Source organism: Palaemon carinicauda, chromosome 30 (genome assembly GCF_036898095.1).
Source record: "Palaemon carinicauda isolate YSFRI2023 chromosome 30, ASM3689809v2, whole genome shotgun sequence".
NCBI classification, from domain to species: Eukaryota; Metazoa; Arthropoda; class Malacostraca; order Decapoda; family Palaemonidae; genus Palaemon; species Palaemon carinicauda.
The window spans coordinates 66,415,819-66,433,706 of NC_090754.1; the positions used below are offsets into that span (position 1 = coordinate 66,415,819).

General features: G+C 36.1%; 1 protein-coding gene across 3 annotated transcripts in view; it reads left to right on the plus strand.

Moving 5' to 3' along the window:
- Positions 1-17,681, plus strand: part of drn (doctor no) — a 117,844-nt gene extending 100,163 nt beyond the window's left edge. For all 3 annotated transcript variants that reach the window (XM_068353974.1, XM_068353975.1, XM_068353976.1), the window contains 4 exons: positions 13,079-13,352; positions 14,443-14,724; positions 15,203-15,371; positions 15,830-17,681. In XM_068353974.1, coding sequence (XP_068210075.1) covers positions 14,455-14,724; positions 15,203-15,371; positions 15,830-15,978 — 588 coding nt within the window. In that variant the 5' untranslated portion in view covers positions 13,079-13,352; positions 14,443-14,454 and the 3' untranslated portion in view covers positions 15,979-17,681. The remainder of the gene's footprint in view (positions 1-13,078; positions 13,353-14,442; positions 14,725-15,202; positions 15,372-15,829) is intronic.
- Positions 17,682-17,888: the final 207 nt, after the last annotated feature.

The following is a 17,888-nucleotide window of genomic DNA, read 5'->3' on the forward strand; positions in this document are numbered from 1 at the left end:
CGTAGCTGCTATAATACAATACACTGTAATATGATTTAAAATACGTTTATATCGACATATCTTTCGTATCCTTCAGTACATCCTCCTCGAGTGTTGATGACTAATCCTTGATAAGTCAAGTAGTTGAGTCACCGCTTTGACTAAATCCAGAAAGAACGGAGAAGGGAGAGGCCGTCTGACGTTGTGTGGTGTGTCAGTCCTGTGAAGATCCTTTCATTCACAAGTTAATGTCCTCTAGACTCACCTGTACAAAATCATGTTCGGGTCATGTTCAATTCCATTTGGAGAAGAGGTTGAGGTAGACTTGTGCTCTCTTTGGGCTACTTTTGTTTTATTAGTAAGAGGAAAGTAACTACAAACAGTTAACGATCATCAAAGATGTAGGTTAGTTAGGTTGCGATATTTATCACCCGCAGTATGTGTACTTGGAATTTCTGTATGTGTGCGTGTGTGTGTATATATATATATATATATATATATATATATATATATATATATATATATATATATATATATATATATATATATACATGCATGCATAGCTTGTATATTTAATTTTCACCGTTTGCACAAGCTGTTTATTTAAGTGGTACAGCACCATTCAGCCCTTATACCTCTGACGAAGAGCCATGTAGCAGTGTCAAAACAGCTGTTGACATCAGATATGAAATGGAACAGCATAGTTGCTGTGTTATTTTCCTGATGTCATTTACGATTTTAGGTACCACAAATACCTCGTTTAATAATTGTATATGTGAAAACTTATGGCCAGAAAGTGTTTATTATTCAAGATTTGAACTTTTCGGGTGTCGAATTTAAGTATCTTGTGTACCGTTGTGTGTATTGTATCTTTCCTACACAAATCATAGGCATTTTCAATACCTCAGTGGGTGTGGAAGTTCGTCACGCGGAAGTAGGAAATTCCTCCTTGAGAGAAAGAAAGAGGAAATGGAAGAGAGGGAGGGAGGGAGGGATGGATGGGTGCTATTGTAAATAAAGGAGTGGGAATGAGGTGATGGAGGTTGGAATTATGATGACTTCAAGGATGACGGAAGCGCACTACCTAATAATACGTGACACGCTTCGACAGACTCTTCGGAGACAGTAATCGGTGTTAATGATAATTTTTCTCTTCTAAAGGAAAGTGTGTCCTTCAGTCTCTCCCTCGTCTTTGTTTTCAATATTACATTGCTAGTTCTCACCTTGTGGGAAAGACTAACTCTTCCACTAACCATATAGCGGTCCTTGGAACCCGAGATGCAACGTTAGTGAGAGTTATGCTTTGTAATTATAATGTTTTTCATATTAGTTTCTGTCATGGTCGCGTTTAATAGTTTCTTGTGTTCCTAAGCACTTCCGTCTTCTAAGAGGCGGGTGGGTTGCTCCCTAAGGGGTTATCATTTTTCATTTTCACTTATTTTGATGTTTATCATTCCGTCATACATTCCAACAGTTAACAGTACTGTATGGTAGTCCCTAATAAATGGTTTGTTTCCTTTTTTATACCTCCTTATTACCATTATTGCTTGCTAAGCTACAATCCTAGTTGGAAAAGCAAGGTGCCATAAGTCCACGGACATCAGCAGAAAAGAGTAATTAACAATTTGGTAAAACAGTAGCAATAAAATAATTTCCTATATAACTATAAAAAAAACACGAGGAAAAGAAATAAGATAGGAAAGTCTGCCCAAGTTTACTTTTCAAGTAAGAGAACTCTAATCCAAGACAATGGAAGGCCATGGTAGAGGCTGTGGCACTACCCAAGACTAGAGAACAATGATTTGATTTTGGAGTGTCCTAGAAGAGCTTCTTAACATAGCAAAAGTCTCTTCTATCCTTACAAAGAGGAAATTAACCACTGAACAATCGCAGTGCAGTGGTTATCCACTTTAGCTTTATCAGATGTATAAAGATAGAAGAGAATACGTAAAGAAGAGGCAAGAGTATTCGTTGTAGGTGAAGGGAAAATGAACCGTAACCAGAGAAGGATCCAATGTTGCAGTCTGGCCAGTCAAAGGACCCAGTAAGTCTCTAGCGGTAGTATCTCAACGGGTGGCTCATGCCTGGCCAACCTTCTACCTATGATGATTGGAAACCCCCAGCTTTTGACGTGCATAGCCTTTATCCATGCATGATTTGCATACACAAATCTGCACATGTACAAATTGCTTCTAGGCGCGCGCAATTTGCGCCGCATGACCATGGAGTGAGAGTGAGCGATCGTCGAGTAACTGACGTGAGAGTCTGATTAGAGTGACGGCATTGAGGCGACGAAGCTCAAGAACGAGAGGGAACGCGGAGCTCCAAAAGGAGGTTGCGGTTTTCTCACGCGAGATGGACGCCGAAAGTTTTGCAAGAAGCTGTCATGCTATAAACGCCGTCAGTAGGTCGGTCGGTCGCCTGGTCGCTGTTCTTTTACGTTAGTCTTCAGGAAATCTTGGGAGAGAGGGGTGGGGATGGTACACAAGCTGCTGTTCATTTACGATATTGTGGGAATTTTTAAGAGGGGAGGGAGGTTAGGGAAGGAGGGTCACTTTCTAAAATCTCTGGAGCATTGCGTCTCGTGGATGAGAATGTCTTTTGGTGATTGTGCAGTAATATTGGGGATGGCCAACGTATTTTATTGTTGTCGGAATGAGTTGTTCTCTAATCTCCCCCCCCCCCCTCAGCAGTCTCTAGCTTTACTTTCATTCTTGCGTTCGAGGACGGAAGTTATATATATATATATATATATATATATATATATAATATATATATATATATATATATATATATATATATATATATATATATATATATATGTGTGTGTGTGTGTGTGTGTGTATGTATGTATGTATATATATGTGTATATATTATATATATATATATATATATATATATATATGTATATATATATTTATATTTGTAGGAATAATACACAGATCAACATGATGAGAGGTTTGCGTATCGCTATGATCAGCATTGCTGTACTATTCAGGGCCAGCCATACTAGGTTGGTTTGCTGTGACCGATCCGACAGAAGTCTCCCATCATCACTCATCCGAAGTGGCCAGAAGCGTGGTGATGAAAATTGACCAAATACCAGACATGGCCAAGAACATACTTCGGCCTTTGTGCTACAGTGAAGTAGAAACGGCTGCATGTTTTGATATATTTATTTGTGCGTGTATACTGGGAGAGTTTCGAGTTTTCCGCTCATTATCTCTAAATTTTCTGTTATATATATGTTCTACACCAACTTGTTATTGTCTATACTTTCCCCATGAACGAACCACCTCAAAATACTGTCTTCCATCATTTCACGTATTCTAACGTGTGTATCCATATATCTGACTTCTTCTAATTCGTTTTAGTACACCACATGCTATGCAGCTACTTATTATCTACAGCTTCAGTAATTTTCTCTTTACTCACAATCAGCATTTTAACTCATTAGTAATCTGTTCGTACACTTCCTCCTTAGCCTTCGCAAACAACCTACTTGCTGCTTTGATTTTGCATCTCTTAAGGAATCCTTGCCAGCAGGGATACCTAAATCACAACTCTTTAATTTTCTATTCTCTCAACGCTCATCTACATCCGATGTCCTTTCTCAGATCTCTTTTATCTCCTCGTCGATGATGTTAAATAGTAAAACAGTCATAGAGGGAATGACATACGCTAGTCTAAGACCCACTTTCACTCCAAACCAGTCACTCACTCGCTCATATTCTCAGAAACCTGCAGCACTAACAACCCGTTTCAATTACTTTCTTCATGTAACGCGACCATGCATTCTCTATACCTTCCACTTACGCTTTGTCTAGGTCAGTGTATGTCTTATGCAACATAATCCTTTATTTTCTCACATAAAATCGTTATAGAAACACTCATTGTCAAATCCAACGCAGTTTATTCCCTGCCAAAGTATAAATACACTTTTCTTAGTTACAGAGTAATGTTATGGCAAAGTCATGCTTACTGTTGTCTCTGTCTCTTAATTTTATTAAAAAACAATTTCTGTATTCATCTCATTAACTCCTTTGGTACCTTTCCTCCAGCCAATCCTACCTTACAAGCCTGGTCAGCCACCAAGCACATCACACTGAAGCATCACCCTTTTAGTTCCATCACCTGGTGTTTTTACTTTCCCACATCTTTAACAGTAACTTCCTCTAACTTTACGCTAACCCTTTCTAGTCTTGCATCAATCTGTTCGCTCTATTTTATGTAACACATACAGGAAACCTTGAAAATACTCTCCATCGATCGAGGTCTGCTTGCATTTTTAATTGTAGATCAGTAACCTATCTCATTCAATTTTGTAACCTGTGAATACAAATTTAAATCCCCTCTAGAGTACCTTCAGTGTTCTCTCCTATTTTTACTACCTTATACAATCTCGTTCTTGAGGCATCTGCACCTCAATTAATATACTTCTCTTCCCCCGAACTTATTCTTGATCCATCTATCTACCCTCTTATATACCCACGTCACTTCTGCTGACGCCATCAAAGCATGTCAAAAATCATCTATTTCTGCAATCCTAGCTCACAACTCTCCCTTTTTCTTCTTAATGCTCTTCTCACTTTCCTGGTACATTTGGTTACATTTTCACCTACAAGTAAGCGTATGGTACTCTAAATACTTGAGTGTATAGTGTATACGACAAAATATTTTTTTAGATCCTGCAGGGAACAGGAAAACAGCCCTTTAAGTAAAGTAAAAGTAATAAAGCCCTTTAAGTAAAGCAAAAATAAATCTTTATCTACCTTAACTATGATCAGATATCCCTTGTCTCACAACTTTTCTCACCAATACATCCATCAACCTGCCCTTTCATTAGCATTATAGAAACGCTTAGGCAAATGTGTTAAGCCCTTCACTTGTGGCACATTGGGATATACAGACCAAGTGTGTGTGTGTGTGTGATTTTATTTATTTTATATTCTGTGTACACACGACCAATGCAACCGTTTCCAATCCACTGCAGGACAAATGCCACATACATGTCTTGGTCATGTCTGGGGTTTAGTTAGTTTTCATTATCACGCTGGCCAGTGCAAATTTGTGGTGGTGGTGGTGGGAGACTTTCGTCTTGAGAGTTCACGGCAAACCGCATTAGTATGGTTGGCCCTAGTACATTCTTGCTGATCATGACTAAATGCATCATAGAAAAAAATATTTAACTCAATTAGTCGCGTATGTATTGCAAATAACATCTCGGTTGACTGCCGTAAATGATCAAGCTTAACAAGAAAATGTACATCATTGTTTCCTTAATGGTTAAATCGCCTTGCGTTCTCGTGAAAATATTGCCACGATGTTATCGCTAATATGGGCAATAGCAGTGTCTTGGATTACCCTGTCAAAGGTAATGTGAATAACAAAATAGTAAAAATATACAAGATTCTCTCTCTCTCTCTCTCTCTCTCTCTCTCTCTCTCTCTCTCTCTCTCTCTCTCGGTAGGTCGATTTGATTAAATAAAAAGAAATCCAAATAGAACAGCTAACCAGATCCTCCGCCTTCCAGTATAAGTACAGTACAGTAGTTCCAGTAGTATAAACTTTCGCCTATCATAAAGTCATCCCTTTTTTTTCTAATTCTAGTTTCACCATGGAAGTCCGCTAGATTATGCATTGAACCATCTGCGGTAGCAGACGAAAAAAATGTTTCAAGCCTACTTTATCAAGCAAGTTCATTATATTATAGTCTCGGTAGTAAGTGAGGGAATATACATGTCGATAACATGTCATTAAATATCTAAGGTAATAAGTTTATCGGCAAGATTTTATTTTACTGATTAGTCGAAACTTGGTTTTGAGTTATTTATAGAAAATGCATCCCCCCAAAATATACTAAGTTTTAATATATTAATTTAGAAAAATATGCCAACCTCGAAGTCAGTTTTAGCACGCATACCGCTATCACAAGATGGATTCATGCTCCCAACTGCTTATGAGCTGTAGCACCTTCGTAACTTTCGAATGACAAAGGCACATAATAGGTATTTTAATTGGCAATTTTCTTCACCCTACTGTATGGTATATACAATAGCGTGAAGAAAAATTATCAATTAAAATTCCTATAATGTCAACAATGCAAAATTTTGACATTGAATACGTAATGAGATAATTTACTTCTTACATCACCAATCTTTTATATTAATAGGTAAATAAAGTCAGAGGCCAAGTCTTCAGTTAGGTATTTTTTATTTAATAAAAGTTCGAAATGGAGAGAATTTGAGTCTCGTCGTTGCGTGATATATTTGTCACCTTGTGTAATGATGTGTAAACTAAACTTTTGTCAAGTCGACTCAACTGAAATTTGGTCGGAAATAAGAGTTTGCCAGAAGAAAAGTATAATTTAGGAAGAATTGTCAGTCATTATTAAATAGCTTCTCTAAGTCGTTAATGATTCTTTAAAAGAAAATAGGCTATTCCGGAGCAAAGCTTTATCAACTAAAAAATACCAAGTTTTGGTTTTATTAAGATGAAATATCCGTTCGGATTAAAAGGGTCGTAAAATCAGTTAGAATCGAGTGTCACATCCTCTCAAACCAGAATTACAACGTTTGAATTAGTGTGTTTTTTCTTTCTGGTTTAATATAGCCGAAACACAACGAAATCTGTCTGCAAAGGACAAGATTATACCAAATTACTTTACTTACAGTATTTACTTAAATGGCTGTTTTCCTTCATGGTTTTGTCACAGAGAACTAGCAAGATTTGTTTGCTGTATATTTGAGTATTTAGAGAACCATATAGCGTAATCCAGGCTAATTATCAAATTATATTATCATAACATTTCATGAAAGTCTTCTTTCATGAAACCCATCAGTCCTTTGGATGTCAAGTAGGAGCTTGATATATAATCTTGGGGCTGCATATTTGAAAGAATTAGAACCCACTATTCTCTTAAGTATTTTGGAAATCCAGTTCTGATAAATTGGGCCATGGCGCACATAAATTTATTTTTATCTTCTATAGACATTAGGGCAGCCTATGTAATTCAGTCAACCTAAGGTTGTATAATACTTTCTTGGGTTGGGACACCTGTTGTCAATCTTGCTCCTCTTTTTTTTTTTTTTTTTTTTTTTTTTTAAGTTGTACTTGGTTAAGTTGTAGTAGATAGTTGCAGTAATCAATTCTCGCATTAACAGTTAATCACCATTTTTTTTTAACTGAACATTCATTTAGATTATTATTTAAAAAGGCAATGTTTCGAAGGTGATGTTCAGTGATGCTTACTTTATTACTGTATTTGATTGAGCGGTGAGAGACAAATTGCAGTAATACACACAGGTTACAAGTTCTTACTACGAGATTTCTAGACCCAGTTGTCACATATTTATTTAGACGACACCAAAGTTGCTTGCTACCAGAAATTCGGTTTTATTTTTTATTTAGTTTTAGTTGTTTAATTGTCATCCATTCCCCTACGCCAGTAAGAACATGGTATAAATTCTCAGCTGTCTCAGCCACGTAATTTATGAAGAGGTAAAATGCGTAACATTCATTTGATACTTTCTAAATACTAATAGCATCTTGAAACGTATTAGTGTTAATTAGTACAAGGTGTGTTTGTTTGTATATATATATATATATATATATATATATATATATATATATATATATATATTATACATACCATATATTCAATTGTGTATAAAAGCCTGTAATATCCATCACCATAAATTCATTTTACCTTGGGAATAATTTTGTGTTAATTTATTATTTGCGGCTGCTTGTTTGAAAGTATGAAAATAATGACCTACTAACAAGGGAGGCCGTAATCATAACTAGACAAAAAAAAAATTTGCCACATTCATCTTGTGACAGTCGAATCAAGGTTTAGCTAACCTCTGTAGTTGTAAATATACTTGGCTCAATTACTGGCTTATTGTGTATTACAAGGTCTATGAAATACAAGTGGGTGCATACGATTATAGAGTACGATCTATTTTAAAATTCAATATTAAAACTGTTACATATTTTTTATACATGTCTGCTATAGTAAATTATTTAATTGTGAACATGTAGGGCCATTGAATACTAAAAAAAATAACTCTTAAAGACCTGGGCTGATTAAAATCGGGATTAAATTTATTTATTTCAATGTTAGAATAAGTGAATTAATATACTTTGAGGGTTAAAATGAAATTTATAACGGTACAAAGACGTCTAACCAAATAGCTGAAAAGCTCCCTATCAGTGGCCTCGCCTGTACCAGCTGAGTCACTCGCAGTGTTTATTCAAAGCCTAACGATAACGCTATCACAAACTGTGTACGAACTGGCTTCGATAGATAAGGTGACGACTGTAGGTCATATTGATAACTTCGATTGACTAATACGTGTAGATTCCGACGCTCTACCACTAACTACGTCTTGTAACATTTTTGGGTCTTTTGAAGTTATATGTCCAAACCTGTATTTTTATGTTTCATTTCTGAATGTCGGATAGGTTGAATAATTTAGGTGATGGGGGTGATTTAGAGTGAAGGGGTTGCTCGGTGTATATTAGGTTCTTTTTTTATTTTTTTTTTTTTGGGGGGGGGGGTGAATTGGCCATCCTCAAATGCCACGTCTATTACGCAGCTCAGATAAGAGTGTGATTTGGATGGCATTTCCTTCAGGTTTAATGGAAAGTTTGTTACATCCTTTCACATAAAAACCTTTTTACAAGATCTGGAATCTCATTGGATTTTAAGCAAAGAAGGGGTAAGATACAGGCAATAACACAGTGATTCGTTGTAACTAAGAAATACGTCTTCATAGTATAAAAAAAGCATTTATTGCAACCAGCCAAGCATATACCTTCTTAAATATGTCATCACCTTGGGGCTTAGGAAAGTAGGTCGGAACGTTTGCTGTAATCCCACTGCAACAATTCTGTTTGTTCGTTCGTCCGTTGTGGTTAACAGCAAATATTAACTGTAACGAACTGCTAGACAAGTAAATAAGATAGGGATATGGATTGACGTTTGTTTGATTTGAGGAAATCTTCACTTCCACGTATATACAGTAAATATTTACGTGCGTGTTATATTCAACTTGTGTTAATAAGATGTAAAGTTTCACATGTAACGTTACCGTGTTGGAGATAAAAGTGTTAGTACTCGTAACAGTCTGTTACCTTTCTATCCGGGATCAGTTGTTATCGACACGATAAGAATTGCCGACGAAGAATAATTCTCCATCTCATTCGCTGAGTTAATAAAAGATATCCTACACGAATATAATAGAGGAAGCGACCCTGGAACCACCAGTAAATAGCCCCCATGAAGTGTTCACATGGGACGTCGGGGTCCTGGGAAGGTAGGGGCGGCCCGGGTTAGATAGAATGAGTAGTGGGAAGAGGATCAAGGACAAGTTCTCTAACCTTGCTTATTGAGAGAGAGAGAGAGAGAGAGAGAGAGAGAGAGAGAGAGAGAGAGAGAGAGAGAGAGACTTACCTGAGGGACTGTACTATGTCGTTCCCTTATGTAACGGAAACTCCCTCTGAAATTTCATGAAAGTCTCTCTCTCTCTCTCTCTCTCTCTCTCTCTCTCTCTCTCTCTCTCTCTCTCTCTCTCTCTCTCTCTCTCTCTCTCTCTCTATCAATTTTATATATATATATATATATATATATATATATATATATATATATATATATATATATATATATATATATATATATATATATATATATATATATATATATATAGTGTTTGCATTTATCTAGTTCAATTACAGAACTTCTAATTTCACTAACCTTATTTTGGTACCTAGCTGAAGAATTTAATTTGACTTAGATAACCCTATCCTTTAATCGGTTATCTCTCAAGTTGATTGTTATGATAACAATGATTCTTATGAAGAACTTATTATGCAAAGACATTTAATTATAAGAACTTACGAAAATTAAATAACATTCTGCTAAGTAACAATAAAGCTTGGTGAATATTTCTTCCAACTCATCCGCTAACTTGGTGCATGGGTGCATGGTTTTGTTAGGGCATTTAAAAAACTTCCCTAATGTTATTTTAATACACAGTGGTTTTCATCCTTCAAAGGAAAGGATACTTATTGTTGGAGAGGGATAATTTAGCGTTGATAGGAAGAGCATCCTGTTGAATTTTGCGGTATGTGGATGGTGTTCGTTAGGAAGGAAGGAAGGAAGATCTTTTTAAAGGGGAACTCTCTTTCTCTGTGCGCGCGTGTCTGACTGAGCCTGGCAACCGGAATTAGGCAATCAAAGAGTACATTCTGTACAGCATATATGAATGGATTTCGTCTGAGTGAGGGGGGTGGGTGGGGGAGGGATGTTTTGAGATATTCAGCGCAAAAGGTGATATTTCAAGAAATACCGTATGGTCACTCGCTCTTTCTCTCCCCCTCCGTCTATATTCTTTAAAACGTATAGGTTTACTGGATCGATGTTCATTGATTAACCTCACCCGCACTCTCTCTCTCTCTCTCTCTCTCTCTCTCTCTCTCTCTCTCTCTCTCTCTCTCTCTCTCTCTCTCTCTCTCTCTCCTTAGTCTAGAGACGTTTACCAACGGACTAGACAAGGAAACGGTTGAGCTAGGTTGTTGGTAGGTAGTAGTGCGCGTGGGCTATATACAGGTAGCTTGTATTTCCTACATTGAGCGCATTTTTAGTTGATCTTTAATCGTTGATTCCTTCGTGTTGCCATAGTTAAGTCACCGAATAATTATTAGTTATCAGGTTACATAACTATTAATGATAACCTCAAGTCTTCTGATACATTAAAAAAGTATTGCTTAACGAAAGTTACGCACGATATTTAATATACTAATCATGCGTCATGAATGAAATGTCGCCATCCGGTAGAAGTAAAAGTTCCAATCAATAGAGAAGAACGTAACTCTGAATCCACGGGAAAACGTCCTCACAAATTGCTTGAACGTTACAGTGCAGTTGCATCATGGATCGTTTTACTTGCGGTTCCTTTCTATACCATCTCTTAAAAAGATTAATTTTATAATATATATATATATATATATATATATATATATATATATATATATATATATATATATATATATATATATATACACACACACCCTCTCTTACTTTAGGGTATACTCGGGCATACTATTCCATCTAATTTATATTCCTCTTGTAAAGTTTATATAGGAGATAAATATTTTAATGATGTTAATCTTCTTAAAAAATTTTTTTTCCACTTTTTCCTCTCCTCGCTGGGATATTTTTCCCTGTTGGAGCCCCTGGCCTTATAACATCCTGCTTTTCCAACTAGGGTTGTAGCTTAGCAATTAATAATAATAATAAAAATGTGTGTATGTGTACTCTCACACGTCGATTCATTTGTTTAGATGTTTCGTCATCTCCATCTAAATAACAGCGTTTTCTCGTTAAAAGTAGCCATGAGGTGGTTGACGGGGAGCCCCGTCCCCCTCTCTGTAAGGTTCCCCCTTTCTTGTCCCCCTCTCTGTAAGGTTCCCCCTTTCTTGTCCCCTGGGGAGTCGCGAAGTGGAGCATTGACATACTTATATGTGGTGGAACTCCAAGATGACCTCCCACCCCCACCCCCCGCCTTCCGATTCTTGTAGGAAACTAAAAGGCTTTCACTCAAGTAGGTATTAATTTTGGTTTCGATTTGGGTGGAATATTATTACAACACACACTATGATTTCATTATTGTGTAAATGGTCTATTGTGTGCATAAATGGTTGCACTTTCTTGCAACCATTTTATGAAGTAGAACTTAGAAACTTCTTTTGTCGTGGTTGATAGACATGTAGGTTAGAAGGAAGAGTGGGTCAGTGAAAGCAGTTTCTTAATGCTTCAGGAAAAACAGTGAAAGTGCAGACACAAATTGTACAGTCTTTTGAATGATCTAAGAAGAAATAGTTTACATCAGATTTCATGTTCCTAAAGGTATTTGTTAGCTTTAGGAAATACCACTGACGTCTGTATTTTTGAAAGCCAGTTCCTGATTTTGTATTCTTGTCCAGCGTTCAACAACTGGTTGGTGGGGCTGATATTTTATCAGACAATACTGTTCTTTTTATATATTGTCTTTCTTTCTTTATAATTAAAACAGAAAGTGGATTGCGTGCCAATCTTACCTGGCCTGTCTGTCAGTAGGTCAGCATTATACATTGTACTGAAAAAGGGAGAGTGAATGGTGTAAAGTGGTTTTGGGGGTTGTGGGGAAGTGGTGTTGGAGGAGGCATATTGAACTTTCTCTCTCAAGGTCCTTCGTATGTGTTAACCACTGGGTGGTGTTTATCTTTATTAAGTGGAATATTTTGGGGGAATAGTTTTTATGGAATAATTTGTAGATTTAAAAACTCTTAAACTTGTTTTAATATCCATTGTAATTTAGTTTTTTATGCTTTGTATGTGGGTAAGGTGAATTACTCGGTTATTGTTATTTTTATAGTAATTATCTTTGCTACAGTACTACATTGAATCCCCCTCTGGTTACAGTTCAAATTGTCTTTGCCTACACATACACCCAATAGTCTAGCCTATTCTTTACACATTCTTGTCTGTCCTCATACACCTGATAACACTACCAAACAGTTATTCTTTGCTCAAGGGGTTAACTACAGCACTGTAATTGTTCTAAGACAACACACCAAAATCAAACCATTATTCTCAGATCTTGGGTAGTGCCATAGCCTCTGTACCATGGCCTTCCACTGTCTTAGATTAGAATTAGAGTTCGCTTGGTGGAGGGGGGGGGGACTCATGATTGCTGTTTTATCTTATTTCTCTTCGTCTGGTTTATTGAAAGTTTATAGTTTTTGTGAAGGATTTAATTTAATGTTACTGTTCTTGAAGTATTTTGTATTGATTATTTATTTCTTGAAGTATTTTGTATTGATTGTTTATTTCTTGTATTTTATTTATTTCCTGGTTTCCTTTCCTCACTGGGTTATTTTTCTCTATTGGTCTCATAGCCTCTTGATTTTCCAACTAGGGTTATTGCTTTGCTTGTAATAATAATAATAATAATAATAATAATAATAATAATAATACTGTACAGTAATAACAATAATAGTACTAATAATAATTTTACAACCACCATATCAAAACCATATTTTTCTTCCTTTTCAGGTTTTCCACAACTGGAGATGCCAAGGGAAATCTGAAGCTGTTGAATTGAAAGAATAAAACACTTGGAAGTCAAGATTTTGTTCTGAAGCTTTACAGGCCAGAATAAAACCAATACAAACCCTCTGATTTAAGGGTTTGGGTGCGAGAGGTGTGAGGTTGGAGGAGGTGGTGGCTGTTGGGCCCAGAGGAATCTTCTAGTAAGCGGAGTGAGGCGGCTGTCGTCAGCTGCCCGCCCCAACCAGTACCCACAACTCTGGCAGGAGGAGAGCAACAGGTAGGAATCAGGAAAAAGGGTCTCTGTAGGATTCATTTAAATAGGACTTACATTGCAACCCTCCTTTTTCATTCTTTCCAACCATGCATGTGTACAGTACAATTTTATCAAGTCAAGCATTGGGACTCTGTTGCTCAAGATAATTCTGCAAGTTAACCCATTGAATGGGTGGGGTCAAAATAATAAAAAAATAGACCTAAAGGATACTCATGGATGGATGCATATTTTCAGTTATATTTGTAATTTATATTTTACTTTGTGTAGATTAAAGGTAATTATAACTAAAGGTTAATCTAGTTATTAACAACCCTTTAAAAGATTGTTTAACTTGTATTTTCCGTAGAATTAACCCAGAAGATTTTGTAGGTTACATCTTTGTCATTGTAAAGTACAGTAATATTGCAGGGTAAGCGTGTAAATGTTTTAAGTACAGTATTTTCCAAAAAGTGAATGTTTGGTGTGATGTGAATGTGGAAAAGTAATACTTACAATTTTATTATTAGAATTGTTTGTAAATTATCTTTGGTTGGTAGGTGCAGGCTAAGCCCTCTTAGCTAATGTTTTATTCATTACATATCCATGATGCAGTATTGACTTACTGAGGTCATCCAATCTGTTAAAAAACATGCTAAGGAATATGGCATTATTATGGGGGTGTTCAAAAAAAAAAAAAAAAAAAAAATTAAAAGTACTGTAAGTGTCTAATGGCTTAGTGGCAGATTCTGCCCAGTTACTCCAATGTACTAATATCATGCTACACCTTTCCTTATTACATTTTTCTCTTAAATACTTAATAGTTTGGCATATTATCTTTAAAGATACCAACGAAATTGTTACCCAATAGGGTTTTTTGGTTTTCTACGATAGAAATGTATAGGATTTTTTTTTTTTTTTTATAATTAAATTTAGGCCATGGGTCAGGTATTTTTTTCTGGCAAGGTATTCGGCATCTAGAACATCGGCAAAAAACTAAACATCTAGATATTTACAGTGGTGATTTACAAATTTTAATTAACTTCAGAATATGTTCAACTGACAGTAATCAAATTATTGTGAGGACTTTTGTATTAGATCAAATGTGATGTTGCAGATTGACCGGAGGATGGAGCGTGAGAGTAATCAGCTTGAGGCTGGGCCCATCCTTTGTCGCATGGGGTGTGGATTTTTCGGTTCCCCAAACACAGATGGTCTGTGTTCGAAGTGCTATAAAGATGCACTGAAAAAGAAACAGCAACCCCCTTCTAACGTAACGTCGCCAACAGCCTCTGTCGCACCAACCTCGGTCTCTCCGGCACCCCCTACAACCACACTTCACCAGGCCGTAACTGTTGCTACTACTACTGGCCAACCCACTGTGCAAACCCTAACACAGGTAAAAATACAGTGTTTAATGTATAACAAAATGAGGTTTAATGATATGGTTTTAGGTTTAGTGGGTAATAATGAATGCTCTAATCAAAGAAATAATGAATTTGTGTCATCATTGGAATATATATATCGTTATCCTTTTGTTGTTTTGTAGTAAAAAAGTATTTGTAGTCCTGTAGCATTACTCAAGGTGTGTTTTTTCACATGACTGTTATATTGATCATGAGAAACATATACAATACAGTACTGTAGTTAGTTTTAGTACAGTATCTTGAAAGTATGGTTAGTGCAGAGTTTGAACAGTCAATCTGTCTTTATCAGTTTAATTGATTGTACCGTTGATAAATTATTTTGTAAATTTTCATGTTTGTAGTCATAGTATGTTTATGTCAATGAGATTTACTCTTTTAAAGTAAGGTTTAAAAGCTTTTTGAAACTTATTGTGAAGGTATCTCATAGCTAATGAAAACATTTTCCTCTAGATGGCAGCCGTTCCTGGCTCAGCAGATAAATGCGACGCCACAGAGGAGGGTGGTGCCTCTGCCGTTGAAGGAACTGAGGCAGACAATGACTCGAGCAGCTCTGAAAAAGATGGAGCAAAGAAGAAGAAAAACAAGTGTCAGATGTGCAAGAAGAAGGTTGGCTTAACAGGTAAGTTGTTGTAATATAAATATGCAGATTTTACTCAACTGTGTAAGAGGCACATAAACTGAGCAATTAGTAATATGAAAAAATGATTGAAGAATTGCTATACTATTTATTACCTTTATCTGAAATACTGTATTTGTTTTTAGCATTATTACAGTTAAATGCAGATATTATTCAATTGGCTATTTACTCCTCTGTCTCTAGTATTTACTTTGGTATATATGGAGCCAACAAGGTATCATGTGAATGTACTTAAGTTTTTCCTTGATACCTTATGACTTCTACATTTATTTTATCAAGGTAGTATGAATTACTTATTCTTGCTGCCATCATACCATCGTCAACCAGTGGTTTGATAAGAATATATTTTATTGCAGTCTGATAATGACACAGCATACATATTTTAAGAAAGTACTTTAGAGTACTGTGCAATTTTTTCATCAAACTCTTTATGCTTTCAGGTTTCACATGTAGGTGTGGGGGCCTTTTCTGCTCAGTGCATCGTTATTCTAATGAACATCGATGCACATTTGACTATCGTGAACATGGAGCAGAAGAAATCCGGCGAAACAATCCCGTAATTAAGGGTGAAAAAATACAGAAAATATAGGACAACAACGAGAACTAGTGGAGCCCCACTAAACTCGCCCCCTGTTGCGTCGCAAACCACCGAGAGAAAGAAGGAATGGAGACGATGATGATGATGATGGTTAACTGGAAAGCAGCAGCAGCATCAGTAACAGCATATGCTGTACTAAATATATGATCACATGAAGTTTTTTTCTTGATATTTTTTCTCTTTTGTCTGTGAATAGGGTTGAAAAGAATCGTACAGTACTTGCATGTGGAAAATTTGTGCTGTACTGTACCGAGATAAGAGCTTTACGTCACGGCTCTAGATGGAATTTTTTACTATTCGGCTCTGCTATGTTGTGTTTTGTGTCTGCGTGGGGGGGCTGTAGAGACTGGTGTCGCAGGGTCCCGCCATGTGTTAGCATTACCTCATCATGTCATCACCATCATTGTCATTAATGTCATGGTTTCATCAGATTCATTGTCATTCATCACGTTTCACTGTCACCCTCCATTAGTTATGCATATTCATACATCATCATTCCACATCATATTGTCATATGTCTAGTATATAGTGAAAGCTTTCCTAACTAATGCCTTCCTGATACAGGGCCTAAGTTGGGCAAACTCAAAAATGTGTCTGAAAAAAATACATTAAAAATTAAAAAAAAAAGTGTGGTGTTCCTGAAGGGCAAATCCACTCCCATGAAGTGTACTTCTCAAGATGAGGCTTAAAATGAACTGCACATTCGAGTTCTCTTGCAATGGACAGTACTTTACTTGCCCTCCATGGCAGCCAATAACTGCAGGTCTTGTGATGGGGGACAGTACTCTCGTAGCATAAGCCTTATCTTCCAACTGCAGCGTTTTGCCACTATCTCTAGAGTTGCAGGCAAGTGCTAAGTATGCTTGCCTCCTCGAGTGATGTGTTTACGTTCGTTGGTAAACAGTGCCGCCTTAGGCCTTACTGCAAATTGACATTTGTGCCCAATTTATGCACTTGGACTTTATTAAAAAAATAATTAAAACGGGCTTTCAAGCCTTTTGTAACACGTATTAAATTACTGGACTTTGTAGTGGATAAAATGAAAGGACAAAAAAAGAAAAAAAAATGAGGTAACCTTTGTTTGTATGTGTATGAAAGTTACTTACCTCTAGGGCAATTGTGTTAGCATGTGTGCTATTATAACTTGAAACATAAGATTTTTTTCTTTTTTTAAGAATATGGGAAAAATGCCTCGTAGGGAATGTCCTTTATATAAGTCTTGATTGGGGGTTTTCAATTTTTTTCCCATAACTTATAATGTGCATTGTTATCTGAAGTCATATGCACCACAAACTAGAGGAAATTGATTATTTTTTGTTGTAAAAAGTATCCTTATTTCGTTAATAATGCTGTAGTTGGTGCTTAAGAGTAGCTGACATTAAGATCACTTCTTGTTTTTTAATGAAAATAAAGGTACAGCAAGCTCCTTACAAATAGCATTGTGATGCCCTCATATGAGATAAACTTAAAAAAAAATCACTCGCCATTTTGCTCCTTCCAATTTAGTATTTAGTTTAATATGCCAGTCCGATGGCATCTTGTTTGTGAGGAGTTTGTTTTGTTTTTTCCTTTTCTTTTTAAATCATTGCTTGATAACTTTTCCTCTTGATTATAATGGATAGTCATTGTTACTATATACGATTTGTAGTCAAAATGTCATGGTGTACTCAATAAAAGGGTACAGCTATAACTAATTGTTATTTTAATATCCAATTTTTATATGGAAATACGGGACGTTTTTTAGTTTACTTTGTATATTATTTTATTTAATAGTTTAAGACCTTTTGTAAACTTTGGTTATTAGTTCACTCCTGATATAATTTTCTATTTAATGTAGATTAATACCTTATTTTATATGTACTCTATTTTAATTTTTTTTTGTGATAAACATGTAGTGTTAT